This window comes from Crotalus tigris, unplaced genomic scaffold, assembly GCF_016545835.1.
Source record: "Crotalus tigris isolate CLP2741 ecotype Arizona unplaced genomic scaffold, ASM1654583v1 scf7180000020590.144138, whole genome shotgun sequence".
NCBI classification, from domain to species: Eukaryota; Metazoa; Chordata; class Lepidosauria; order Squamata; family Viperidae; genus Crotalus; species Crotalus tigris.
In genome coordinates this window covers 116,347-144,138 of record NW_024098093.1, presented here as the reverse complement: position 1 = coordinate 144,138, position 27,792 = coordinate 116,347, and the positions used below count along the sequence as shown (strand labels likewise).

Here is a 27,792-nt window from a genome sequence, read left to right as displayed (position 1 = left end):
GAGTAGAGAAAACTGATGGACCGATGACTAGATCGAGAAGCCGGGCGCAGAGCCATCTGGCAATATAAAAAGGACTCCCAGTAATCTTGTATTACGCTCTGATGATGTCGGCAGTGTTGGCCGACGAAAGCTTAGCTTTAGCTTTTGTATTAAACAGTTTTTGTTTTAATATTATCCTGGTGCTCAGACTATTTTATTTCTATTGTATGGATTTACCCAGGATTCACATTTTTTGGTATAATTAGGGAATGAATATATATATATATATATACATATATACATATATACATACATACATACATATATATGTATATGTATGTATGCAAAGAACAACTATATATACATATGTGTGTGTGTGTGTATGTGTATGTATGTGTGTGTGTGTATATATATATATATACATATATATATATATATACACACACATACATACACACACACACACACACACACACACACATATATATATAGTTGTTCTTTGCAGGATCAGGGAGAGGGAGCTACAATCATCAGATCCACCAACAGGCTGCCGGATGAGAATCAATTTAACACACTGCAGAGTAACATAGATAATGGCCGATGACATGCTCGAGGAGCGGGCACAGAGACAGGCAGTTGTATATAGGCAAGCTCCCTAATCACCTAGCATTTTAACTCTGATGACATCAGGAGTTTGGCTGATGAATGCTCAGTAAATAACCTTTTTACTCACAGGCTTGTTTATATTAAACAGTCCTGTTTATTTTATCCTGGTGTTCATTTTTCTTATATTTTTATTGATATGCCCAGGATTCGCATTTTTAATGATATTAAGGATATATGTAGGTCTTTGGTTGTTCGGGTCCTCAAAGCACGAAGCTGAAAACATCAGCCTGAAGATGACGAATGGGACTTCGTCGAAACATCGCCAAGACACTTCCAATTTTACGCGGGAGAAAACCCGAACAACCAAAGACCTATATACAAACACCCGCGAAAACCTCAGAAAACAAATATATATACAGCCCACATATTTATTAAAGGTAAAAAAGGATATATGCAGTGTTATCTTCATTTTTAGATGTCAAAGGGGTCTCTCTCTCTCTCTCCTTCCTCTCTCTCCCTCTCTCTTTCTGCCCTTGGTCTGCCAGTCCTCTTCCCCCACTCAGTGCGTGTGTGTTTGTGTGTGTGTGAAAGAGAGGCACTTGCGCATCCTCTCTCCCCTTCCCTCCCTTTCTCTCTCTCTCTTTCTCTTTCCTCTCCCTCTTTCACTTTCCTCTTTCCTCTTTCTCTTTCCTCTCCCTCTTTCTCCTTCCTCTTTCTCTCTTTCCTCTCTCTCTCTCCTCTCCCTCTCTCTTTTCTCTCCCTCTCTCTCTTTCTCTCTTTTTCTTCTCATCGGTGCTTTTCTCCTGCCCTTGCTGCGTCTCTGCAGAGGAAAGTGAGCCAAATAAGAATGTCCGCAGTATGTCAGCTTGCTGGAGAACAAGCTGGCCAGCTAAAGAGAGAGAGAGAACGAAAGGCAGACGGCGCCGAAGGGGCGGGGAGGGGGCAGGAAGCAACAGAACGTACTGAAAGGCGCCCAGGGCACCACGGATCTGCCCAGGAAGACGCGTGACCGGCTCGGCTGCCCAGGAAGCGGCCCGGAGACAGCCCAGGGAGCGATGCCCCTGCCGGCCGCTGCCCCAGGCGGGACTCCACGCTGCCCAGGCTCACCCTCCACTCATTGGATGTAGCCCCGGGTGCCCCTCTTGCCCTGGCGCCCTCCCAAGCTGCCCGGCGGGCAGCAGGAAGAATGGGAGGAGGACGAGGGTGAGGAAGCTGCCGCTGGTGCCGGTCCCTGGAGGAGGCGCCCCCTGCGGGTCCGGCCGGGGCTCTTCTGCCAGTGTCCAGCACCTCCGGCCAGAAGTTTCTGCAGGCCATCATCATCGGTGTGAAGGGCGGGAGCCGCGCGCTGCTCGAGTTCCTGCACATCCACCTGGGCATGCGAGCTGTTGGGGCAGAGCCGTACTTCTTTGACCGCTGCTATGAGAAGGGGCTGCTCTGGTACAGGTAAGCCAGGGGGGCATGCCACTTGCCCCGCGGCCGCTTCGCGATGGTGCTCCATGGACTCAGAGCCTCCTCCATCTCCCCGCCATTGACCCTCCGTCTTCGGCTCTGCTGCTGGTTGGAAAATGCCTCCCCCTTTCTTTCCTTCCCCCTGATCTTCTGCTCACCTCACATTCTTCTCTGACAAGCTGACTGGGCTGGCTTTAAATCAGCTCTCCTCTCCTGCCATTGCTGCACCTCCCTCTTCCTTCCCAGCAGCCGGAACTCCAGTGCACCGTCCCAGCCAGTGGGGCCAACGGTTGTGCCAGCTGGGGATTGCAGGGGCTGCTCTCGGGGCCGTGACTTGCAGGAGGGCTGGCCCACCTGCCGGGGGCCACTCCCAGGGGGAAGCCCGGGGCTTCCCGCTGGCTCCCCGGCCACGTGCGCCTCGGATGGGACCAGCCTGGGAAAGGGACTTCCTGGCTATGCTTCTCCCAGGGTGTGGTGTACCCGGGCACAGGGCCAATCAGGAGCTCTGCGAGGGGGCAAGTCCGAGAGAGAGAGAGAGAGGGGGGGGAGGGGGGAAGGGAAGCGCAAGTGCCTCTCTCTGTCTCTCTCTGCAAATGGCGGAGGAAGCTGAGAGCCACAGCAGAAGGCTCAAAGAGCCACATGTGGATCCAGAGCCATGGGCTGCTGACCTGTAACCTAGCTCTCTGGAAAACCCTCTGGGAAAGAAAAGAGAACAATCATCAGCAAGGTTGATGGCCTCAGTTGATAGGTGTTTTATTGCAAGACCTGAAAGACCACATTAGGGACAGATCATCATGGAGGTTATGTATGTGGCCATTAAAGTTGATACCTACTTTATGGCACATCAATCTTTTGCAAATTTTACTGATTTGTTTATATTTAGTGTTATGGTTTTTCTTCTTGTTCGTACTACATGTTATCAAGTTTCCTACACTATTTTAATCACATTTTCCAATATCATACAATGAGGATAGTGTGACTGGTATTTCACTTAATGTTGCTGAGGAAAAAAAACATTGTAACAAATTTTATAAAAGCCATATGTGATAAGAAATGTAATGGCAGAACTAAAGAGCCTCTTGATGAGGGTGAAAGAGAGTGCAAAGATTGGCTTGAAACTTCTACATTAAAAAAACTAAGATCATGGCATCCAATCTCCTTACTCCCTGGCAAATAGAAGGGAAAGAAATGAAGCATTGACAGATTTTATTTTCTTGGGTCCCAGATCACTGCAGATGGTAACTGCAGCCATGAAATTAAAAGACACTTGCTCCTTGAGAGGAAAGATGTGGCAAATTTAAACAGTACATTAAAAAGCAGAGATATCTTGCCAATAAAGATCAGTACAGTCAAAGTTATGGTTTTTCCAGTAGTAATATATGGTTGTGAGAGCTGGGCCATAAGGAACACTAAGCAAAGAAGAACTGGTGCTTTTGAAATGTAGTGCTGGAGAAGACACTTAAAAGTCCCTTGGACTGCAAGTCAGTCAATTGTAAAGGAAATCAATCCTGATTGTTCTTTGGAAGGAGAAGCTGAAGTTCAAATACTTGTCCACCTAATGAGAAGTAGGAAAAGACACTGATGTTGGGAAAGACTGAAGGCAAAAGGAGAAGTGGACGGTAGAGGATGAGATGGTTAGATCAGGCTTTTCAACCTTTTCACCAACTGTACCACTTTTAGGATATAGCAATATTTGAGTACCACATAGCAAGGTGTCAAAAACTTGATGACCAAAAAAAAAAAAAAACTGTTCAAAGTTGCAATTGCACTGAAATGACTTATGACCATTTTTCACACTTATGACCATTGCACCTTGCCCAGGGTCATGTGATTTATATTTGGATGCTTGGCAACTGATTCATATTTATGATGGTCAGTGTCCCAGGGTCATGTGATCTCCTTTTGCAACCTTTTGACAAGCAAAGTCAATGGCAGGGGTGCTGGTGGGCAAGTGCTAAGGTGGGACTTCCCTCTCTCCTTTCCTGCCTCCCTCTTTCTCATGCCCACCTCCTTCTGAAGGAAGAATTTGAACCCCCCCCCCATATTTTCTCTCTTCCATATATTCACCAAACAAGGAAAAGCCTCCAGAGACAGAAAAGACAAGCTGCTGAGTGAACTAGCTTAAAAAGACATATTCCCCTTTAAGAATTAGTTACTGGCTAGAAAGAAAGTTAAGGAATGCAGCTGGCAGTTAAGAAAAAAAATGTAGTAAGTATTGGCTGCCAGCTAAGGCAGCCTCCCCAAATGGCTCCATTCGTAAGTAAAGGAATGCTACTGGCAAAATCCATTCAGGAGAAAAATACTTCAAAATCCCTTGCAACAAAACTTATAGCTAACAATAGCAGAGCAATAGAAACTAACAGGAGACACCAGCCATTAGCCAAATAGAAATTGCCAAATACTCCTTAAGAATACAAAGCCCTCATTGCACAAATCCCAGAACTTCAAAGTCACAAAAGCAGATAAGAATCTTTCCACTCTCCATCTCCCTCCCCTCTGCCTCACCTCCAGCCATTGCTGCTTTTTTCATTCCTCTTGGAGCGTGACCCCTCCCCTGCTGCATTTCTTGCCTATTTGTTGCTGCCAGCACAGGTGGCTGCCACAAAAGTTATAGATTGGCTCATGGCCAGCCTGCTTGATCTCTTCTCCTCTTCCCTCACCCTCCTCCTTCCCCTTCGGTGCAGCTAGAGCTGACTCCACCTCCTTCCCAAGGCTGATTCTTTTTCTCTCTCTCCCTCTCCCACCCAAACTGCCTCCTTTTATAGCGTCTCCTGTCTCCACCCCCTCCTCCTCCTTTCTCATGGGGGAGGGTGAGCCAGAAGTGAGCCTGGGGCCTTTGCCTTGCCCCAGCCACTCTGCAGCTCCAGAGGACTCTCTTTAAGTCCTTGCCTGAGCTGTATATGGCTGCAAACCACCTGCCACTCATTAATGTACCACAAGTGATATGGTACCACCGGTTGAAAAGCCCTGGGTTAGATAGTGTCATCAACACAATAACATGAATTTGGACAAACTCCCAGAGACAGTGGAGGACAAGGGAGTCTAGCGTGATATGATCCATACGATTGAAAAAAGTTGGACACGACTTAGTAACTGGACAATAACAAAATGTGGTAACAACAGAGGTTCAAGGCCTTGTAGGTTGAAGGAAGAAAGCAATAACAATTAAATAATAGAGAACCTTAGGGAGGTCATCAGAGGCAAACATAAGATTTCTGGATGTGTACTAATTTCCATAACTGAATTAATTTTTAAACTCAAGCTCCTTCCCTTAGTGCTTTGAAATAGCCTGAAGTCTATGGAGATTCTCAGTCATCTAGGTCAGGGGTCCCCAACTTTTCTTGGTTGGCAGCCTGGGGCAGGTGGAGGCACATTTATGCATGTGAGCATGAATGTGCGCGCACGAACGGGGCTGTGATTGTGCATGTGATGCATGTGATGCAAATGGGGCCACGAGCGAACACTACAATACTCGGAAGACAATAGCACCTGTGCAATGCTTGCATGAGTGGAGATGTTGCGCTTGCAGCGACGATAGCACCAGAATGATGCCACGATGCTAGCACGTGGGGGGGTGGTGCACTCATGGCGACACTAGTGTCCACACGATGCTCATGGCATTGCTAGCACCCGTGCAATGCCACGGTAGCGTGAGAGGGGGGTGAGCTTGTGGCAACGCTAGCAACCATGCAATGCCACAACATTGTTGGATGGGAAGGCAGTTGGAGGCTTGCAAGCTCCCACTGATTCCCACCACTATACATGCCTGAACTTCATTGGGTAGATGAGTGGCTATAGGGACCCAGTGGGATGGGTGGATGAGCTCTGCAATCCATCATAAGAATGAATGACTGTGGGGATGCTGCAGCCACCATAATTTTGAAAGTTGCAAGTAGCTTTGGGGAAGTCTGTTGTAACTTCGAATGGTCATTAAGCAACCTGTTGTAAGTTGAAGACTACCTGTGTTGTGTATAAACAGAGAGCAAATCCCACTCCCTTCTAGTACCAAAGATGTTATCTTGTTGAGTAAACAATTAATCAGAAAAAGCCCCAAAGAATCTGCAGAAAAAAAGAGAGAGACAGGACAAAGAGAGAAAGGGGGAAAAAGCAAATAAATGCTTATAAAATACAAATGAATTGGTCTCTTAGAAGCTCTAAGTGTTCAGTCTCTAAATAGAAATAGTCAGGGTTCAAGAATCAAAAACATAACTGGCTCCAAACGGAAGAGGCAACTTGAGGCGAAAAACGCCTCTATGTCATTTGGAACTGTTATGTTTTGAATCATACTCCAAATTCTCAAGAAAAAATAAAACAAGGAGGATTCTTTTAATTACCTTCACTTGAAGTTTTGTTTCGCTGTCTTGGTCCTTTTGTTGCCTGCTGCTTTGATAATCTTGCAGAATTTTCATTCTTAAAAATGTACATAAAAGCATGTAGTGCATGTCTATTGTCTAGGTCCATATGTGTATGTGCATGAATGAGTGTATGTATGCGCACACACACACACACGCACACACACACCATGCAGGCATTTTTAGAATATTACTTTTTTTCCATTTTCTGAATGTATAAAGGTATCATAGGTAGTCAGATTTTAAACAACCAAGTTATAAGGAGAACTGAGTCTTTAGTAACGTACTCTGTACAATTTGGATGTATCTCTATTTTCTATAATTCAAGCAATGGTAGAAAAACAATGTGGTCATTCCAGCAAAAGAAAAATGAAAGATATATTTTGCTTAATCAACTGAGGTGTATTTTTCTTAATTGATAAATGAACAAGTATAATGTTTTGGACTCATTTGTTTAACAGAGTTCTCTTTTTCCAGTTTTATGAAGTGTGGAGAACAGACCGCATTTTAAATCAAATTCATGCAGAAATATTACAAATTCAACAGGGTTCACAAACTTTTAAACATCACTTCTCAGGTCTTTTATTCTCTTTCATGCATGTTGCTTTAATTGCTTGCTTTTGCAAAAGTCACAATTTACAGGTTTGTATTCAATAGATAAAAACTATATATAGAAAAAGGAGAGCAGATTCTTACATACAAAAAACCCCCCTCTAATTTTATGTTACAGAGATTTCTCATTCAGCAACTGCATTGTTTAGCAAGTATTTGCAGTTATACTGGTAATTACAGAGTAACTTCATAACCAATCTTTGCATTTTAGTATTTTAACAGTTACATGTTTCAAACTATAAGCCACACATGCTTTTTGTCACTTGTCTGTGGAGAGTAAAATGTAATATACCAGTAATCTGCAAAATTAATATTTTCTATTACTTACTTCTTTATCAAATTCAGCTTGATCTTTTATAGACTTTTCTGCCAGTTTTTTAGCAACATTCTCTTCAGATCCTGTGGGCTAAAGAGAGAATATTTTTAATAAAATATTTAGAATCATTAACAGGCTGAAAAAGTAGTCCTCAACTCATGATGGCAATTGAGACTGGACATTCTGTTAAGCAATACAGTCATAAAGTGCAAAGTGCAAAGAGGCACAAAAAGGCTTAGGGAAGGACATATAGGGATGTGAGGGGGTGAATGAGGCAGTCATGGCAAGGCTCAGGGAGGGTATGTGGGAGTACACAAACTAACCAGTGCAGTTTAAGTGCAGAAGGAGAAGGTGCACAGGTGGGGGAGAGTTGCCCCAGTGACTTGCAACTTTTCCTGCCAGCTTTTCCACTGACTTTCCTGGGAAGCTGACAGGAAAAGTTGCATGTGGCAATCACAAGATCCTGGGGTGCTGCAAGTTGTTTGTAAGTGCAAGCCAGTTGCCAAGCTCCCAGATTGTGATCAGATGTCCAAGGGGGTGCCTGGGTGGCCAGAACTCTATGAACTATGGCCATAACCACCATTTAGCACCATCATAACTTTGAACAGTTATTGAACTAATACTCATAAGTTGAGGACTACTTGTATTATCTCTTTATAGTTTTCTGTGACAAATAATCCTCACCAATAAGCAATACTACATATATGCAATTCTGCTCTCAAAGTCTGAATCAACAAACCCCATTATTAATGAACAGAATGGATTTCAGATTTATATAAGTTAGTCCATGGATTAATTTAACAAATTCTTGATGGTCATAGAAATTTCACTGATAGTCAGTGACTATATTTCATATCAAAGCTGACATGGTTATATAGTAATCTGAGCTCATGTCTTCAAAGTTGTCACACATTATTTTATTACAAATTAATACAGGTAGTCCTCAACTTACAACAACTGAGCCCAAAATTTATGTTGCTAAGTGAGAAATTTGTTAAGTGAGTTTTGCCCCATTTTATGACTTTTCTCATTATATTTGTTAAGTAAATCACTGTAGTTCTTAAATTAATAATACATTTGTTAAGTGAATCTTGACTTCCCCATTGACTCTGTGTCAGAATCCAATTATATTTCATCTTTAAATTATCAAATATAGAAACTCCCAATTCTGCCTTCTCTGGATTCTGCCATAAGAGGGAGAGAAGGGGGAGAACAAAGGGGCTTTATGGCCCTCACTTCCTTCTTTACACTTCAAAGAGCTGAATGCTGAATGTGTGTTTATTGTAACCTCGAAGCGTTAAAATACCAAAGGAGGGAAGTTGCCTTTCATGTAGTTATCTGAAGTCTCCATCCAGACGGAAGAAAGAAGAAAGGGAGTGGAATTGTGATACTTGAAACTATCACTGGAAGGGGGGTTGATTGGGTGGGACTACTGGGGAACCCCTTAAACCTTGAATGGGAGAGCTTGGACCCCAAGTCCTGTCTAGCATGCCTGCAACCATTTTCTCTTAATAAAGGATTCCTGTTGGAAGAATTATTCCAAGAGTTCTGTCTTCTTAAGATGCAAAGTGGGGTGGGTCCTTACACTCTGCTTGTCAAAAGGTCGCAAAAAGAGATCACATGACCTTGGGATACTGCATTATAAATGTGAGTCAGTTGTCAAGTATCTGAATGTAAATCCCATGACCACGGGGATATTGCACCACTCATAAATGTGAAAAATGGTTGTTAAGTCTCTTTTTTCAATGCTGTTGCAACTTCGAATAGTCACTAAATGAATTGTTGTAAGTCGAGCACTACCTGTAATGTAAGACCATAGTCAATTAACTCACATTACTAAAATAAGATCTAACCATTATTTTCATCTGGAGCAATTTAGAAATATCCAGTGAAATCAATGAGAACCACCAACTAACTTGATTGCATCATTCTCTTAAATTTAAGTACATTCAGAGCTTTCTTTGTTTATTTAATGTACTAGATGTCATAATATTGCTGTTTAAAAAGTAAAATAGTAGTTATTTTAAGAGGCTTTTATGATATTTACTATTTACATGAGATAAACAATGAAAGTTCTGAATGTATTGAAATCTAAGAGAATGATTGAATCATGTTTTTTATAAGAAAAAATGCTTAAAAAGATACTATAGTTAGTCTACACATGTTTTGCCTTTCAAACGAATTGCCATAGAATTTACAATGTTAAAATTAATATTTAGAAATGCATCCATAGTTATGACTGCAGTTCATACTTTAAATAACTTGGTGATATGTTAAATTTTTGAGTAATTATTTATTAAATTTCTCCATTGCCTATCTCACCTAAAGTGACTCTTAGATACATGCATTTTTATATGGAAATGCTTAAAACGCCTGTTAATTCCAATTATCATTAACTATTACTGTACACATTACCTTTTTGTCTGGTTTGTCTTTTCTTTCTTCTCGTGTTGTTTCTATATTTTTACCTCTTTCCCTCCGTTTGTCTTTTTCTTTGCCCCTGTCTCGGACTTTCTCATAATCTTTATCCCTGTCTCTAAGTTTATCTTTTTCTCGTAATCTGTCTTTTTCTCTTCCTCCCTCATATTCTTTTCTTTCCTTGTCTCTTTCTCTATCACATTCTTCTTTTTCTCCTTCCCCTTCTTCTTTTTCTTTGTTTCTAATTTTTTCTGGCTCTCTTTCTGATTTGGATAATCTATTCTTGATTCTCTCTTTTTCATATTTTTCACTTTCATTAACAGTTTTATCAAAATTATTGGGATGGTTTTCATAATCTTTATATTTTTCATTTTCTCTTTGCTTGCTTTCTTCCTCTTTCAATTCTTCTTTGATTTTTTGATCCTGAACCGTGCTTTTGTCTTTTATTTCAGAATCACCTCTTCCCTAAATAATAAAATACAAAATATTAAATTACATACAAAATATTTGGGTAATTCAAAATGTTAGCCGTCATCCTTAAAACCCTTTAGGGATTAGGACCTAGATATCTTTGGGATTCATTATAGATAGTTCTTGATAATAATTTCGGTTAATAAGCAATATGATTGTAAAATGTGATATCACATGACTGTATTGCTTTGTGACAGCAATCGAGGCGGTTGCTAGCATAATCTCAGGACTGCATGGGTTATTAATTGGGAGAGGTGGGAGTCTCAGATAAGCAGGCCAGTGGGTGAAAGCTGCATGTGAGAGTGATGGAAGGGCAAATGCCACAGGGAGATGTTACAGAAAATGAGAAGCTTAGTGGGTGCTGCAACCAGGCAGTATGGAATATGGACAGGTAGTTGAGTGCCACAGGGGGGCACTAAGGAACACAGATGGGTGGATGGGTACCATAGGCAGGCATTATAGAATGCAGGCAGGTGTACAGATGGGTGCATAATTACTGCAGGTGGGTGTCATAAAGAGGTGCTATGGAATGTGAAGATGAGCAAGTGCCATGAGTGAAAGAGCAGGTGAAAAAATGATGCAGGTTTTTGCAAGATTTTGGTTGTGGGAAACCAAGCAGGAAAGGTTGCAAATAGCAATCATATGACTTCAGGACACTGCAGCATTGTAATTACAAACTGGTTGCCAAGTGCCCAAATTATGATCATGTGACTGTGGAGACACTGAAACGGCTGCAACATTGCAGACTAGTCTTAAGTCCCCCTCATAATTTTGAATGGTTGCTGAACAAGTGGTCATAATCTGAAGATTGCTTTGATCTATAAGTAGTCTTTGACTTATAATCACTAATTCAGTGACCATTCAAAATTACAATCATGCTGAACGAAAAGACTTACGACCTATATCCAAACTTGTAACTGCTGCAATGCCTCCAAGATCACATGAACAAAATTTGCGCACTTGGCAATCCACCCACCCTAATGATTGACATAGTGATGCTACAGCGCCCCCCATCCATCTTCCCCTATCCCCTCTTTGGGCCTATCTTCCATGTGGCTGGGTCCCCACAGTCCTTGGGCTTGCTTCCCGCATCATGCCTCGCTTCGCCTACCTTTTCCAAAGATTACTTTGGGTAAAACTGGCCAATCTGCCCTATGGCCTTTCTATACTGAGAACCTATGGTGCCATCCCGGAAATGGTTACAATTCTCTCAATCCAAGAATTTCCAAATAGTGCATTGGCTTCTTCTTTCTCAAAGGCAATCTTTGGAAAAGGTAAGTGGACTGAGATGTGATGTGGGGGGAGAAGAAGCCAGATTGTGGGATCCAATAGAGCAGGAAACAGAGCATGGGGTGCCTCACAGGATGGAGGTGGCCCTGGGAGGCTCAAGGCAGGCCATATGTGAGCTAGGGAGGCCTCCCAGGGCCTCCTTCATCCCAAGGATTCTCAGGCTCTGCTTAATGACAACCAGGAGAGCAGGGATTGTTGTCGTTCAACAAGATGATCACATCAGTGCTTTGCTCAATGACTGCTAAACTTAAAATTGTAATTCTGGGCTCGACTATTGTTGTAACTCAACGACTACCTTTATATTTCTTATGTATTTTGTTTTAAGCTGAGTTTAATCAGTTATCACTTAGCTTCATTTATGACTGAATCAGCACAGAAATCAAGTAAATAAAGAAATAAAACAATTTCCCTGGGTTTTTTATTCAACATATAGAACCCTATTACCTCTTTATGATATCTACATTCTTCTGTTTTAGATTCTCTGTTTTGAGATTTAGATGAATATTGTGTCTTTTCTTTAATAGCTTTTTCTTCAGCAAGTACTTTCTGAACAGCTTCATCACTGGAAAGCTACATAAAAGAAATGCACATTAAACTACTAGAATAAATGTAACTCCCAGTGCCAGAATACAAACAAGCACCCCATGCCCTCGTTCTTTGGCCTCCCTGCATTCACACATACTTCACAGGTCAATGCTGCTAATACTGTATATTCTTGCTTTGACAAAATATGCAAAACTGTATGGTATTTTTAGAGTTAATGCAGAGGAGAAGGAGGGAGGAGGGAAAAGCCTGCGAAAGAGAAAGGAAGGGAACCTTTGCCCTTCACACTAATTGGAGAATGTAAATCATGACATCAAAATAGGGAGTGGAAATGCTAGCAAAATAACTGCGCGGTGGGTGGGGATTTTAGATCTTAGCATCCCTTCGTTATGCCGTGCCGACATTTTGTAACATAATAAAAGACTTTTAGGAAAATCAATGCCTGGAAGTTCTTTGAAGTGTTTCCTTAGCCGGAAGTGTTTCCTTAGCATGACATCATGCTAAGATCTCAATCCTTTTCAAATGACCTGGGGTCCTGAATTCCATCTAAGCTTGAGAGGAGCTGGTAAAGATTCAGGGGAAGAAAATCTATCATGAGAAAAGAGAGTTTGATTGAAGACCTAGCAGCTGCTGATAACCCAGAGTGGGAAGCAACAGACAGCATGTTGTGGGAAGATAGATTTTGGCAGACAAATACAAATCGGTGGAGAGCTGCCAGGTCACCTGCAATTGAAGATTCGGGTGAGTCACTGGGAAGATTTCAAAACCCAGAAGTGAGAAGCAGAGAGCAGCTTCTGTTGAGAGTAGCCCCTCCCTCACAGATCAAACAGCCTTCCAAACCCTGGGGTCCTCTGCCAGGGCCTTCAGCCCCACAGAGAGAACCCCAGCCTGGGCCCTCTACAGCAATAGGGAATTGAGCAACCCCCACAGATAGATGATCAGCAGCAACTGAGCATACCACAGCTAATAGAGGACTTGCAGCAGCTTGGGATGGTGCAAAAGCCAGGAGAGCGACAGCTGGTGGGCCCGCAGATGAGGGAGGCCCAGCAACAACCCCCACTTGTCCAGCAGCCATTGAGAGGCCTACAGCAGCAGGGGGCACCACCAGCCCCCGCTGGCCAGCAGCAGAGAGCTCAGCAGCCGGTGGATCAGCAGGCAGGATGGGGCCAACAGCAACTGGGAGGGCCACAAGCGCAGAGGGGAGTCCAGCAGCTGTGGAACCAGCAACCAGGGTGGGGCTAGCAGCAACAGCCCCAGTGGGGGCCACAACAGCCTGTATTTGCACCACCTTTCAGAGCAACCTTCAATGGGGACCCAGAAAAGCTGATTTTTTTTCTGAACCAAGTGTGTTCTCCCTTGAATCGCTGGGCCTATCTCTATCCGGACCCAGGTGCCATGGTCGATGTTATTGCGTCCAACCTAGAGGGAGAAGCATCTGAATGGCTGAATAATTTACATAGTGAGCAAGCCCCCGAACTGGAAGATCCCCACCTTTTTCTTCTGGGACTGAGAGAAAGATTTGAGGACCCATCCATTGGCCTCAAAGCAGCAGAACAGATCCACAAAATAAAACAAGCCGGCAGGCCTGCCCTGGAGTACGTGCGAGAGTTCCGCAAGACAACAGGTCGAATAGAGGGTGGCCTGAGCAAGCCCTCATCCAACACTTCATTGAGGGATTAGATGATCACCTCTCTCAGGCATGCATCTATCGAGCCATACCTGATCAGCTGCACGAATGGTACCAGGCAGCAGTGAAGTTAGACATTCGGTTCGCCCGCTATAAGAAGCCTCTCCCACACTAAACCGAGCAGCAACCAGAGCTACCCAGACAGCAATCACCCTCACAAAAGCCTTCAACTACTGCAGTGGCTGAGAGACCCAGGCCACCTACAGGCCCATCAATTAATGTTTTTGGTGTGGAAAAGAGGGACATCGAGCAGAAGGATACTCTGCCTTCTTTAGAAGAATGGGTATTTAAGGTTTCTAATTTAGCAGAAATGGCTAAAATTTTTGCTTATTTAAAGGACCATTCACAAGAGAGATATTTTAACGTATGGAGAAGATGGATAGAATATGTTCAGAAAAAATATGGAACTACAAAGTTTCACTTATTCTATGAGTAATGATTTTGTTTATAAACTTATGATGTTAAAGTTTGAAGAGAGTTAAGGGTTTTTATGATTTTGTTCATTGTATAATTAGTAAACTTAAATAGATTATGTTTAATATGTTTGCATAATCCTGTATTTTGCTCTGGGAAGTCGGGGGGAGGGGGGGTGGGGGTGGATGGGTTGAAGTTTAAGTAGTTCCGATAAAGTAGAAATAGTCTTAGTGTATATAATATTAATGTTTTAATTTTGAGAGAGGAACTGCTCGGGCATTTCCCCTGGACCGCATTAAGAGGGAGAAGAAGAAGGTAAGAAGTAAGTAGGAAGGTGGAGGTGAAGGAGGAGAGGGGGTGAGTGAAGAAAAAGAGGGAAAGAAGTAAGTTGGTCTGAGGTGGGATGCGGTTTGGGGGGAAATGGGCGGGCAAGACCGAATGTGGTGTATATCAATTTGTTTTATTTTTTATCTGAAGTATTTGTAAGATTGTTATGTATTGTAAAATAGAAAATAAAAATTTTTACAAAAAAAAAGGAACAACTTGTCCAGTCCCCTACCCCTGACTGCAGAGCAGACCGGAACCAGCAATGAGAAAGAAACCTGCTCAACGGATAACGAGAGAAAAATCCAACCGGCTCACGCAGGAAGCTGTTGCCCAGATTATATTCCACGCGCAGGAGAACGCCGAGGCTCTGAGTGAACCCGCCCCTGCTCTACCCTCCTTTGACAGCAACGATGAAGGAGAGAACGACCTGATGGTGAGTCGACAAATCCCACTTTTTTCACTGGCCACCAAATTTATAATCCCTAAGTCTGGGGCACAAATGGACTTAAATGTGCTAATTGATTCTGGATGTACCCGCTGCATTATTAGTCTGCCATTTGCCATGAAAATGGGCATATGGGCAAAACAGCTTTCCAAACCGGTGAGGTTTGAGCAAGCCGATGGCTCGCCAAAGAACATTCCAAGTTGGGGAAAAGGTTTATTTGTCAACTAAATATCTACGCCTCAAATTGCCCAGCAAGAAATTGGGACCAAAATTCTTGGGGCTTTTCTCCATAGTAAGGATCATCAATCCAGTCGCCATAGAACTAAAACTCCCTAGACTTTTAGGGATAATTCACCCAGTCTTCCATTGCAGCTTATTGAAACCTTATCGGGGCTCCACTTTAAGACCTCCCCTGAAGAAGGCACCTGGGCCTCTCATAGTTGTGGGACAGACCCACTATGAAGTGAAACGTATTCTTGACTCTAGAATCTTTAAAGGGAAATTGCAGTACCTAGTGCAATGGAGGGGATACCCATTGTCTGAAGCCACCTGGGTGAAATCCAGTGAAGTGAAAGCTGATAGATTGGGCAAAAGGTTTCATGTGAAACACCCCAACCATCCGAAAACTAGTCATTAACATATGTTTTTGTTTACATTACAGGATCTGTCCTTCTTGTAAGGGGGGCCGGATGTCAACGCTGCTAATATTGTATATTCTTGCTTTGACAAAATATGCAGAATTGTATGGTATTTTTAGAGTTAATGCAGAGGAGGAGGGAGGAGGGAAAAGCCCGCAAAAGAGAAAGGAAGGGAACCTTTGCCCTTCACACTAATTGGAGAACGTAAATCATGACATCAAAATAGGGAGTGGAAATGCTAGCAAAATAACTGCTCGGTGGGTGGGGATTTTAGATCTTAACATCCCTTCGTTATGCCGTGCCGACATTTTGTAACATAAGACTTTTAGGAAAATCAATGCCTGGAAGTTCTTTGAAGTGTTTCATTAGCTGGAACCATGACACCACAAGACTCTTTTCCCAGCCTCCTTGCTTTCACATTCACATACACTATATGCCCTCTTTCCTCAGTCTCTCTGCTACATATGCACAACTGCACCCTTTCTCTGGCCTCCCTATGCTCACATACAGGTATGCACTACATGGCCTCTTTCCTTGGTTGCCCTGCACTTTCACATATCCCACATCTCTTTCCCCAACTTCCCATTGCTCACTTGCACACAGACATGCATTCCACATTATCTTTCTTCAGCTTCCCTATGCTCCCACACTCCACACTCTTTCCCTGCATTGCACGCACCCCATAGCCTCTTTCCCTGCATTCACCCACATTTCATTTTCTTTTCCTGGCCTTTCTGAGCTTCCACCACAGTGCAGCACCTCCTCCCCAACTCATATGTGATCTGCGCTGGGCCTTCTAGGGCCTCCCCCACCTTTCTTGTGGCATCTCCACACTCTTTACCTGGGATCCTTTCACTTTCGAATTTGCATGTTTGGAATTACAACAACAACCAGGGCTGCCTGGACTGCCATTCCTATGATCACATGACATCATGTTTTATAACCTTATCACTTAGTGACAGCAATTCTAGTCCCAACTGCAGCTGCAACTCAAGGTATATGAAATCCTGAAAACTGTTCCAGATGATTGAAAAGCAAATATTCCCCTCTATCTTCAAAAAAAGGAAAAAATATAAAGGAAACTTTAGATCCATTTGACACCTTGGTGGAATGATTTTATCTCTTTTTAATGAGGTAAAATTTGTAGTTCATTGTATGAAAGCTGGAGCCAATGCCTGATTTCAACTACATATTTGGCATGGTACCTATGTGGCAAGCTAATTAGCAGTCTATGGGTTGGATGGCTTGAAAATTATATCCAATTTCTCATTGGATAATTCTTTTGAATGGGGCATTGCAGTTATCAATCCTAGATCCTCTAATGCAGTGGTTCTCAACCTTTTTAATGCCGCGACCCCCAACCAGTCGTAAGTCGAGGACTACTCAACCGGTCGTAAGTCAAGGACTACCCAACCGGTCGTAAGTCGAGGACTTTCCCTGCCCGGGAGTGCTGCGCATGCGTGGTGCCGCCCCCTGCGCCGGCCGAGGCATAGCTGGCAAGGGGCAGCGATGGCGCAGGGCAACCACCAGCTGGGCCACCAGCTGGCCCAGCCCAAGAGAGGTAAGGCACTCGCCGGACACCTTGCGCTCCAGCAACCCTCCCTGCACCTGCTGGCCTCCCACCTCCCACCCCTGGCCCTCTTTTACTTACATTGTTAGTAGTTACTCAGCAGGGAGGGGTGGAAACTTCCAGGCAGCTCGCCCTTGCTGCAGACAACTTGAAGCACCGTTTGCAGAATGGGACTTTTGGCGGGCTCAGCAGGGCAGAGACAGCCTGGACAATTCCTATTGGCTTTTGAAAGCCAATAGAATTAGACTCTATTCAAGAGAGTCTATTCTATTGGCTTTCAAAAGCCAATAGAATAAAAGGTAGTAGCACAGCTAAGGAAAAGGGGGAAAAATGGCGGACTGCATTGTTTGGCGACCCCCGTGAAATGGTTGTTCGACCCCAAATGGGGACGCGACCCACAGGTTGAGAACCACTGCTCTAATGTTTTTCTTAATACTTTGGATAAATACATGAAAGTAATGCTTATCAGATATGTAGTTAATAGAAAATTCAGTGGATAAGTAATACCTAGAACAAGCAGAAACAGATGAAAATAATCCCACAGGAGAAACAGGCTGGAATTTCACACAGACAAAATAGTTCCTTGCTAAAATCAAATATGTCAATATAAGGTTGGAGATGGGAGTGTAATGCATATATTCTTAATAACATTTGTGGAAAAGATCTTGGAATAATCGATTAGAAATTGTGTATGACCCAGAAGTGAGAAATGGCTGCAAAGAAAGGAGTTGCATTTTTTTTTTTTTTGCATCAACATTAGCAAATCATGGCAAATAATAATTCCTCTTATTTGGTTTTGCTCAGATCTCATTTCAAATCCTGTGTCTGAGTACTTCACTTCACGGAGGATTCAAAGAGATTGGAAGGTTCAGACGAGAGCCATAATGGTTAGGAAATTAAAAATCACATCTTATGAAAACTGAAGAGACTAGATATATTTAGAATAGAGAAAAAAATGACAGCATGTTTTAAATATTTGAAAAAAATGTTCTTCTGTTACATAGAAGGTTCATAGAAGGGATAGATAGCATCACCACCAGATGGATTTCTAACTGGCTGACAAATCATACTCAACAAGTAGTCCTTAATGATACTACATCTACATGGAGGGAAGGAAGCAGTGGAGTATCACAAGGTTCTGTCTTAGGCCCAGTACTTTTCAATATCTTCATAAATGACTTAAATGAGGGAATATAAGGGTAACTCATCAAATTTGCAGATGATACTAAGCTGGCACGAATAGCCAACAACCTAGATCCATGGTGGCGAACTTATAGCATGCGTGCCACAGGCGGCACGCAGAGCTGTCCCTATGGGCATGTGCGCCATCACCCCAGACAGGTGCCTCAGTTGCTTGCTGGCCTCAGCAGGCACCAATGAGGCAGCAGAGTTCGCACACCGGCTGCCCAGCCTCCTGGCAGCACTGAGGCAATGGCATCCCTGCCCTGCCCCCTCCCTCGCCTCGCCTCACCCTGCAGGACGAGCCTCCTGCCCACCGCTCCACCTGCCAGAGACCCCATGGATCTTCCCCAACCCTGCCCAGCCCCCACAGGCATCCTCCCCAGAAGCAACATCAAGGTGGCCACGCCCACCCTAGCCATGCCACCCAGTCTGCCATGCCTACCATAGCCACGCCCACCCAGTGGGCCACATCTACCCAGCACCTGGCGATACATAAGTGGGTTTTGAGTTGCAGTTTGGGCACTCGGTCTCTAAAAGGTTCGCCATCACTGACCTAAATGATAGGCTCAAGATCCAGATGGATCTTGACAGACCTGAACACTGCGCCCTTTCTAACAAAATGAAATTTAACGAATCTTACACTTAGGTAGGAAAAACCAAATGTACAGGAACAGATTAGATGAAACCTGGCTTAATAGAAGGCATATCACATTCAGATATGCAATAATCAGAGAGTAGACTGGGAGAGCAGATTGCAGACAGCAGCATAGCACAGGCTGGCAATTTGTGGACAAACATATTTCTACTCAGCCCTCAAAGTCTTATGTAGCTTGTTAGATGGTCTTGCCAGTAGTCAAAAAGTCTAGAGGAAAGAGCCTCCTACGCTACACTTGGCTAGGGGTTGTGTACCACCTGCTAGGTGCTAAAGTACCACTGGTAATACGCGTACCATAGGTTGATAAGACCTGTTCTAGTCCAACTGCCTGCTCAAGGAGACCCTATAGCATTTCAGACAAATAGCTATCCAGTCTCTTCTAAAACACATCCAGTGATGGAGCACCACAAGTTCTGAAGGCAAGCCATTCCACTGATTAATTGTTCTCACTGCTAGGAAATTTTTCCTTAGTTCTAGATTGATTCTCCTTGATTAGTCTCCATTGTTTGTTGTTTGCTTTCTGGTGCTCTGGAAAATAGGTTGACCTCCATCTTCTTTGTGCAAACCCTCAAACAGTGGAACACTACTATCATATCCCCCTTAATCATACCCAATTCCTGCAACCATTCTTCATATGTATTAGCCTCCAGGCCCCTAATAATCCTTGCTGTTCTCTGCACTATTTCCAAAGTCTCAATATCTTTTTTATAACATGGTGACCAAAACTGGATGCAGAATTCCAGGTGTGGGGTTATTAAGGCTATATAAAGTGGTACTAGTACTTAAGTGATCTTGAGTCTATCCTTCTGTTAATGCAACCTAGCATTGTGTTGGCTTTTTTGGCTGCTGCCGCACACTGCTGGCTCATATTTAAGTGATTGCCCACTAGGACTGCAAGATCCCTCTCACAATTACTGCTATTGAGCCCAGTTTCACCTAATCTTTACCTTCTTGCCTAAGTGTAAGACCTTACTTTTCTGTACATTGAATTTAATTCTGTTGGATAGGGCCCAGTGTTCAAGTCTGTTGAGACCCATCTGGATCTTGAGCCTATCATCTGGAATATTGGCTATTCCTGCCAGCTTAGTGTTGTCTGCAAATTTAATAAGTTCCCTATTACTTCATCTAAATAATTTATGAAGATGTTGAAAAGTACTGGGCCTAAGGTGAAACCTTTTGGTACCCCACTGCTTATGACCCTCCACCGAGTGCAAATTTGTCAGCAAGCTACAAAGCCATCTGTGATGATGCTGTCTATCTCATATTTTTTTGCTTACCCAGATTGTGATGTACTTTGTCTGATGCTTTTATTGAAATCCAAGTATACTGTCACAGCATTTTGTTGGTCCACTTATTTAGTCACTTTGTCAAAGAACAAAATAAGGTTTGTTTGGCATGATCTATTTTTGACAAACCCATGTTGGCTTCTCATTATAACTTTGCTTGCTTTTAGGTGTTTACAGTTCTGTTGCTTGATTATCTTTTCCAGGATGTTCTCAAGTATTGAAGTCAGGCTGATTGGTCTGTAGTTTCCTGGATTTGTTTGTTTTCTTTTTTGAAGATGGGAACTACATGAGCTCTTTCCAGTCTTCTGGTAGTTCCCTGGTTTTCCAGGATCTTTGAAAGATATAGTTCACTGGTTCCAAGGTCATGTCTGCCAGCTCCTTCAGAAATCTGGGATGAATTAAGCAGCAATGCTTTCTCTCTACTGCCCATTATTTTCTTGACATTTTCTCGCATTAGTGGACCGATTGTTTCCTTGACTTATTTTGTTTTTTATATATTTATATATGTATATTTATTATGTTTATTATTATTATTACTTCATTCTGAGCCTTAGCTTTCCTATCTTTATCTTTGCAAGTTCAGGCTATTTGTTCATATATTACCTTAGTTATGTGTCCGTCTTTCCATGTTTTGAACTTACCCTTTTTGTCTTTTAGTTTATCAGAGAGATTTTTGTTCAAACATGCTGGTTTCTTTTTGGATTTCCTTTTTTTTTCTTTTTCATTGGTATTGTGCTGGACTGGGCTTTTTTGATGATATTTTTCAGAGTTTCCCAAGCTTCTTCTTTTCCTCTCTAAGATTTTCATATATGGAATCTTTCTCAAGCTCTCTGTTTGTTAAAATCAGCTTTTTTAAAGACTAAGACACTGGTTTGATTATGTCCTATTGCTTGCGTTTGCATTATATTGAATTCCAAAGTTTTACCCCCAAAGTTCCAGCAACTTCAACCCCCTCTATCATTTCTTTCCTGCTAGTAAGAATTAGGTTCAGTATGGCTGTCTCTTTAGTTCCCTTTTGGATGACAAAGTTGTCAGCTAGGCTGGTCAAGAACCTGTTCGATATATCCCACTTGATGCAGAATTTATCTCCCAGATAATGTCAGGTTAGTTAAAGTCCTCCATTACTACTGTGGTGTGTTTCTTACATACATAGGTTAATCCATGGGTCAGCAACCCACGGCTCTGGAGCTGCATGTGGCTCTTTCAGTCTTCTACTGTGGCTCCCAGTCCTCCTCCACCATTTGCAGAGAGAGAGAGAGAGAGAGAGAGACAGAGACAGAGAGAGGCACTTGCGCTTCCCTTCTCTCTCTCCAATCTTCTGCTCACTTGGCCAGCTGGCCCCACGCTGTTCTCCAACAAGCTGACAACTTTATTGGGCGGGGCTCCTGCCTTTGGTGCGTCTCCGCAGGAAGCAGCAGAAAGCAGCTGTTCTCTCTCTCTCTCTCTCTCTCTCACACACACACACACACACAAATTTTTACTTACTTAGGGGGGGAAGAGGACTGGCAGACCAAGGGCAGGAGAGAGCCAGCCCAATAAGAATGTATGTCAGCTTGTCGGAGAACAGCTTGAGGCCAGCTGGCCAGGTGAGCAGAAGATCGGAGAAAGAGAGAGAGGGGGGAGGAGAGAGGAAAGAGAGAGAGGGAAGGAGAGGAGAGAGAGATTGAAAGGAAAGAAAGAGAGGGAGAGAGGGAGAGAAAAAGAGAAGAAAAGGAAAGAGAGAGAGAGAGAAAGAGAGAGGGAGAGGGAGAGGAAAGAGAGAGAGAGGAAAGAGAGAGAAACAGAGAGAGGGGGGAGAGGAGAGAGAGAGAGAAAGAGAGGGAGAGGAAAGAGAGAGAGAAAATATGAATATATGTTGTCCTTACTGGACTTTTAGTAAATAACATTTAATGAAAAATTTTGATTTTTTTTAAATTAAAAGATGAGGTATGGGGATGATTATGCTGTATTTAAAGATGGTAGATAAGCTACTAAAATTGTTTTCACCTGTTGGGATGAAGGAGAAAGGTTTTTTCCCCCCCTTTCTCCTGCATAAAAAATTGTTTTCTTTGTAACAGTTCATTGATTTCATAAATGCAACACACTATAATTTTTTTATACATAGCGTAAAGGTAAAAAAGGATATATGCAGTGTTATCTTCATTTTAGATGTCAAAAGGGTTTCGTGGCTCCCAATGTTTTCTTTTCTGTGAGAAACGGGTTCAAGTGGCTCTTTGAGTGTTTAAGGTTGCCGACCCCTGGGTTAACCGATTAGCAAAAAGTTCACCTACTTCTTCTGCTGCTTCATTGGGTGGCCTGTAGTTATAAGGGCAGAATTTCCACAAATAGTAATTTAAGGCATAAACGGGCAGAGTTCCTGATAAGGGAAGCAGTTGTTGCCAACAAGACTAACCAGGCTAACATTAGATAGATATCCAGCCTGTGAATTCAATCAAAACTGGGGAAGTCCTTGACATGCAAATTGTGCTAAACAACGCTGTTCTGCTCTCCATTGCAAGCAGCATACTCTGGAACTGGATTTTTCCAGCTGTATTTTTCATTCTCTGACCACAGGTGACCTCCTGGTGAATGCCAGGTGTATCAGCATTAGATATTTCAGTGCTGAAATTCCACCCAACTTTTCTAACATAGAGATGTCAGAGCTAATTATGACACCCTGTCAGTTGCTGAGAAATGCACAGCTATGCGTGTAGACCACTTTATATATCTGCAGATGCCAGCCACAATTGTGGTAAAATAGTAGAATATCAGACAATTAGGTGCATCTCATTAGCCTGGAATTTTATCACTGCAGCAGGGTGAAGTGCCTAGTTGGAGAAAACTGCCTAGGAGGTCATGAATTTTTTTGGGGGGGGGAGGGAAGCACAAGGCCAAGAGCACATAGGCAGGTAAGGAAACAATGGAGATAAAGGAGACAATGCACTATAAAGTGGCATGTACACAGTTTAGCTATAAAATATATTAAAAGAATTGGAAAAACAGGGCATTGATTTATCATGGTGGCCACACTTGCAAATTCAAACGAGATATGAAAAAGATGTTAAAACATCTAGATTTTATAAAGAACAAACAGAATTTGACCAGATACTATTGATATCAGATGAAAAATTGATTAAGAAACTGTATAAGTATATGTTAAGTTTAAAGATGGAAGTGGAACAAGTTAAAGAAACAAGGATAATATGGGCAAAAAACTTTGGGCATAACATAGCAAACTGGCAAACCTTTGGGAAATAAATTCTAAAATAACAAAGGCGGTGGCCTACAAAGAAAGCTCATATAAAATGTTTTACAAAGGGCACTTAATACCTGTGAGGTTAGTGAAAATGTTTAAAAATATGTTTAGTAATTGTTGGAAATATAGACAAAAACCAGGCACATACTATCATCTTTGGTGGACATGTCCTAAAGCCAAAAGATTTTGGTCAAAAATACATATTGACTAAATGACTAAAAAATACATAGATTTTAAGCCAGAATTATTTTTGTTAAGTATAATTGTAGGAAATTATGAGAAGGAATATGTATACTTAATGTTCATGTGTTAACTGCAGCAAGAGTTGTATTTACAAATTGTATTTGGAAAGATGAAGAATTACCAGCGGAGGAAGAGATAATTAAGAAAATTTTAGATTGTGCAGAAATGGACAGATTGACAATGAAAATGAAAGAGAAAGAAAACTCAGAATATTTTAGAACAGGGATCTTCAAACTTGGCCCTTTTTTGACTTGTGAACTTCAACTCCCAGAATTCCGCAGCCAGCGTGCCACAAGTCATAAAAGGGCCAAGTTTGGAGACCTTTGTTTTAGAACATGGGATACATTTTACCAATGGCTAGAAAAACGAGGTAGAGAGAAAGAAGTCTAACATGTATTAGTAAGCTAAATATTGAAACCCAGACAATATGTTGCTGATAAAATATTAAGCATTTGTAGACTTCCGGTGGCGACGGCGGCTTTTTTCAGCCGTCCGCCCTGGGATGTGTCAAAGCCAGCTGAGACAGCAACAGCTGTCTCGCGGCTTGGAACCTCTCTCTCCGGGTGAAGGGGAGGAGGTGAGCTTTCCTCAGATAGTGGTAGAGCTCCCTGAGACCCCAAAGTTTTTTTTCTTTTGGTGGTCAGAGGGTGAGAGCTCCCACGGAGTCTGGGGCGTTCTCCACATTCCAGGATGCCTTTGCCCTGATTTACCAGGGCAAAGCTAGACGCTGCCTCCACATCTGCGCTTAAAATGAACTTGTGAGTAAAATTTAAAGCAGACAGAGCTGACCAGGAGAGATTAAAATGGGGATTATTTCGAGACTTTAACTCTGGAAAAAAACTTATCTTCTCCTTCCTTTAATTAAGAGTGGTGAAAAATGGCGTTGAGATGTTGATTCTTTGAGTGAAAGGACCGGAACTTCTATTTGGAACAATGTAACAGATTTTGTATTTGTATAAATTGCAAGAATCTTTCTTTTTTTCTTTTAAGGGGGCTTTTGTCTTTTTTCCCCCTTCTCCTTTTTTCTTTTTTTTGGGGGGGGGGAGTATTTGTTGATTTTATAAGATTTTAGCAGACTTTTTACAAGTGGTCTTAAAAATAAAATAGCTTCAAAGCGTCTTGGAGCTTCTGTTGCTTCTAAAGCCTCGATCTTTCCGGTAATGCAGACAGCTCAGCAAGCTAAGTCTAAGTTTCCACCACCTTCTCCATTGTCTCCAGCATGTATACTTAAAGATTTACAGGATGCCTTGGAAAAAAAGGCACGACAGATTAAAGAAGAGATGGAGGTTCTTTTTGAAAATAAATTCATGAAATTGAGAGAGGACATAGTGTTCGCGTTTCAAAAGGTTGTTGGTCATATAGATTGTCTGGATGATCGTATTGATGATGTTGTGGAAAATTTTGAAAAATTGGAAGATCGAATTGACAAAGTGGAAAATAATGTGGAAATAATACAGGATGAAATTACTATGTTACAATACAGAAACATGGAATTTGTTTTAAGAATAAGGGGAATGAAGGAAGATATGCAACAGGATTTGAGACAAGTGGTGGTAAAAGATATAGCTTTCATTTTGGGGGCTGAGCCTGAAGAAATACTGAGAGAGACGGAAAAAGTTTTTAGGGTTAATTCAAGGGTTGCGAGACACAAGAATTTGCCACGAGACATGGTTATTTATTTTTCTAGGAGATCACTTCGTAATGAAATCTTACAGGGTTTTTATAAGCAGAAATTTCAAATTGCAGCTCAAGATGTTATAATTTTAAAAGAAATACCTTCAAAAATTCTTAGAAAAAGAAAGGATTTTGCTTTTTTGGTTGATGAGCTCAAAAAGCTACAGGTTCGATTTAGATAGAAAATACCGGTTGGAATAGTATTGAACTATGCGGGGATACATTACAGACTTAATACAATTTCAAAGGCGAAAGATTTTTATAATTCGGTTTTGAAGGTGGGCTCTTCATTATCTTTACGACCTGAAGAAAAGTTGGAAGAGCAGCCGGTTGAAAGTGCTATGCTATTGGATGAAGGCGAAATACAGGCTGAACTTTTGCAGCAGTATCTTGAGACAGAAGATTTTTTAAAGCAACCGAGAATGACTCATGCAGCCTATAGACGTAAATTAAAAGAACAGCAGAAGATGGATGTTGGATTAAAGAAAAGTAAATGATGAACTTTTGTAGTAGTTTTTTTTGAGATGAAAGATGTTTTAAAGCAATGGTGAATGATTTGTATTTAGTAATAGTGAATGATTTGTGTAGTATGTAGATGTAAAGAAAAAGAATAATAGAAGGTGTTGATTTAGTGGAAAAGTTTAAATATTTGGGAGTATATATATTATAAATTTTTAATTTAAAGTGAAAAATAATTATGAGATATCATGGGTAAATCTGTAAAAGAATTTAAATTCTAATGATTTCTGTTGGTGAGAATTTTAGAAGATGAATGGTTTGCTGAAACTTTTTAAGTCGAAGGGTATTACTTTTTTAGGGTAAAAAGCAAAGAGCCAATTTTATCGAACGTAAGTTTGTTGGTTAGGTTATAATGGAGGGAAAATTTTGTGTTTATTATGGATGAGTGGTTGTTTAAAAGAAATATACATCTCAGCGAGGTGAAGATGGATAAATTATATGTAGAATAAATATGGGTTATGATATGGGTTTAAAATGCATTATGCAGATTATGAATAATTTTTTAGTTCTCAATTTGGAAATGCTTATATTGTTAAAACTTTTTTTTCTCTTTTTTGTATTTGAGTTAAAGTATATTATCTATTTTATTATTTGTACAATTGGATAAGTTTATTTAGAATTTGTTTGTTTATTTGTAACCCTGTAACCAGCTCTGGGAAGTGAGGGAGGGACGGAGGGAGGGGGTTATTCTAGGGGGGTGATATTGTTTAAAACTTGTATAAAACTTTTCAATAAAAAAAAATATTAAGCATTTGTGACTATAACAATTATATATATATAATTGTTTACGGAGGAGGAGGAACATCAAGGCAGGCTGGCGTTTCTTGACGTTTTGGTCTATCGCCAGCCGGATGGGACCCTTGCTACTAGGGTCTACCGCAAGCCCACGCACACCGACAGGATTCTGCATTTTAACAGCAATCACCTGGTGGCCCACAAGGTCAGCTGCATTAGAACTCTTTTCAAAAGAGCTGACTCACACTGCAATACGGCCAAGGCTAAAGCTGAAGAAAGGAAATACCTGTTTCACATCTGTAGACATAATGGATACCCCAATAAATTTATTAGGCGCCGTAGTGCTCTATCCAGGCCTCCCCAAAATCCATCTATTGGGGGGTCGCCTCTACAGACAACGCGTATCACCCTCCCTTATGTTAGCAACATTTCTGAAGCTACAGCCAGGCTATTGGCACCCTATGGAATAAGGGTAGCACATAGACCCGATCGAACGTTGTGTTCCTGTATCATGAGGTTGAAAGATCCACTCCCTGTTACTGAAAAATCTGGGGTGATCTATAGAATTCATTGTATGGATTGCCCAAGTAATTATGTGGGAGAAACCTCAAAAAAAGTTAGGACAAGAATACAGGAACACAAACTGGCAATAAAAAGAGGGGAGCATTATTCTCAGATTCTAACTCATATGATAGAGCTTGGGCATAAATTCGATTTTAACAGGGTGCAGGTTGTCGCCAGTGATGACTCTAAAAGCGGTAGACTGCTTAAAGAGGTGTAAGGACCCACCCCACTTTGCATCTTAAGAAGACAGAACTCTTGGAATAATTCTTCCAAAAGGAATCCTTTATTAAGAAGAAGTGGTTGCAGGCGTGCTAGACAGGACTTGGGGTCCAAGCCCTCCCATTCAAGGTTTTAAGGGGTTCCCCAGTAGTCCCACCCAATCAACCCCTCTTCCAGTGATAGTTTCAGGTATCACAATTCCACCCCCTTTTTTCTTTCTTCCGTCTGGATGGAGACTTCAGATAACTACATGAAAGGCAAATACCCTTCTTTGTTATGGTAAGGTGATTTGGTGCTAACGCTTTGAGGTTACAATAAACACACATTCAGCATTCAGCTCCTTGAAGTATACTGAAGGAAGTG

The 27,792-nt window shown here is 41.9% G+C and overlaps 1 protein-coding gene across 1 annotated transcript in view; it reads right to left on the bottom strand.

Annotated features, from left to right (window-relative positions):
• Positions 1-6,291: 6,291 nt before the first annotated feature.
• TRAF3IP1 (TRAF3 interacting protein 1) overlaps positions 6,292-27,792 on the bottom strand; it is a 62,369-nt gene continuing 40,868 nt past the window's right edge. The window contains exons 4-7 of the mRNA XM_039367898.1: positions 11,938-12,063; positions 9,730-10,197; positions 7,327-7,404; positions 6,292-6,444 (exon numbers count right to left, since the gene is read on the bottom strand). Coding sequence (XP_039223832.1) covers positions 6,361-6,444; positions 7,327-7,404; positions 9,730-10,197; positions 11,938-12,063 — 756 coding nt within the window. The 3' untranslated portion in view covers positions 6,292-6,360. The remainder of the gene's footprint in view (positions 6,445-7,326; positions 7,405-9,729; positions 10,198-11,937; positions 12,064-27,792) is intronic.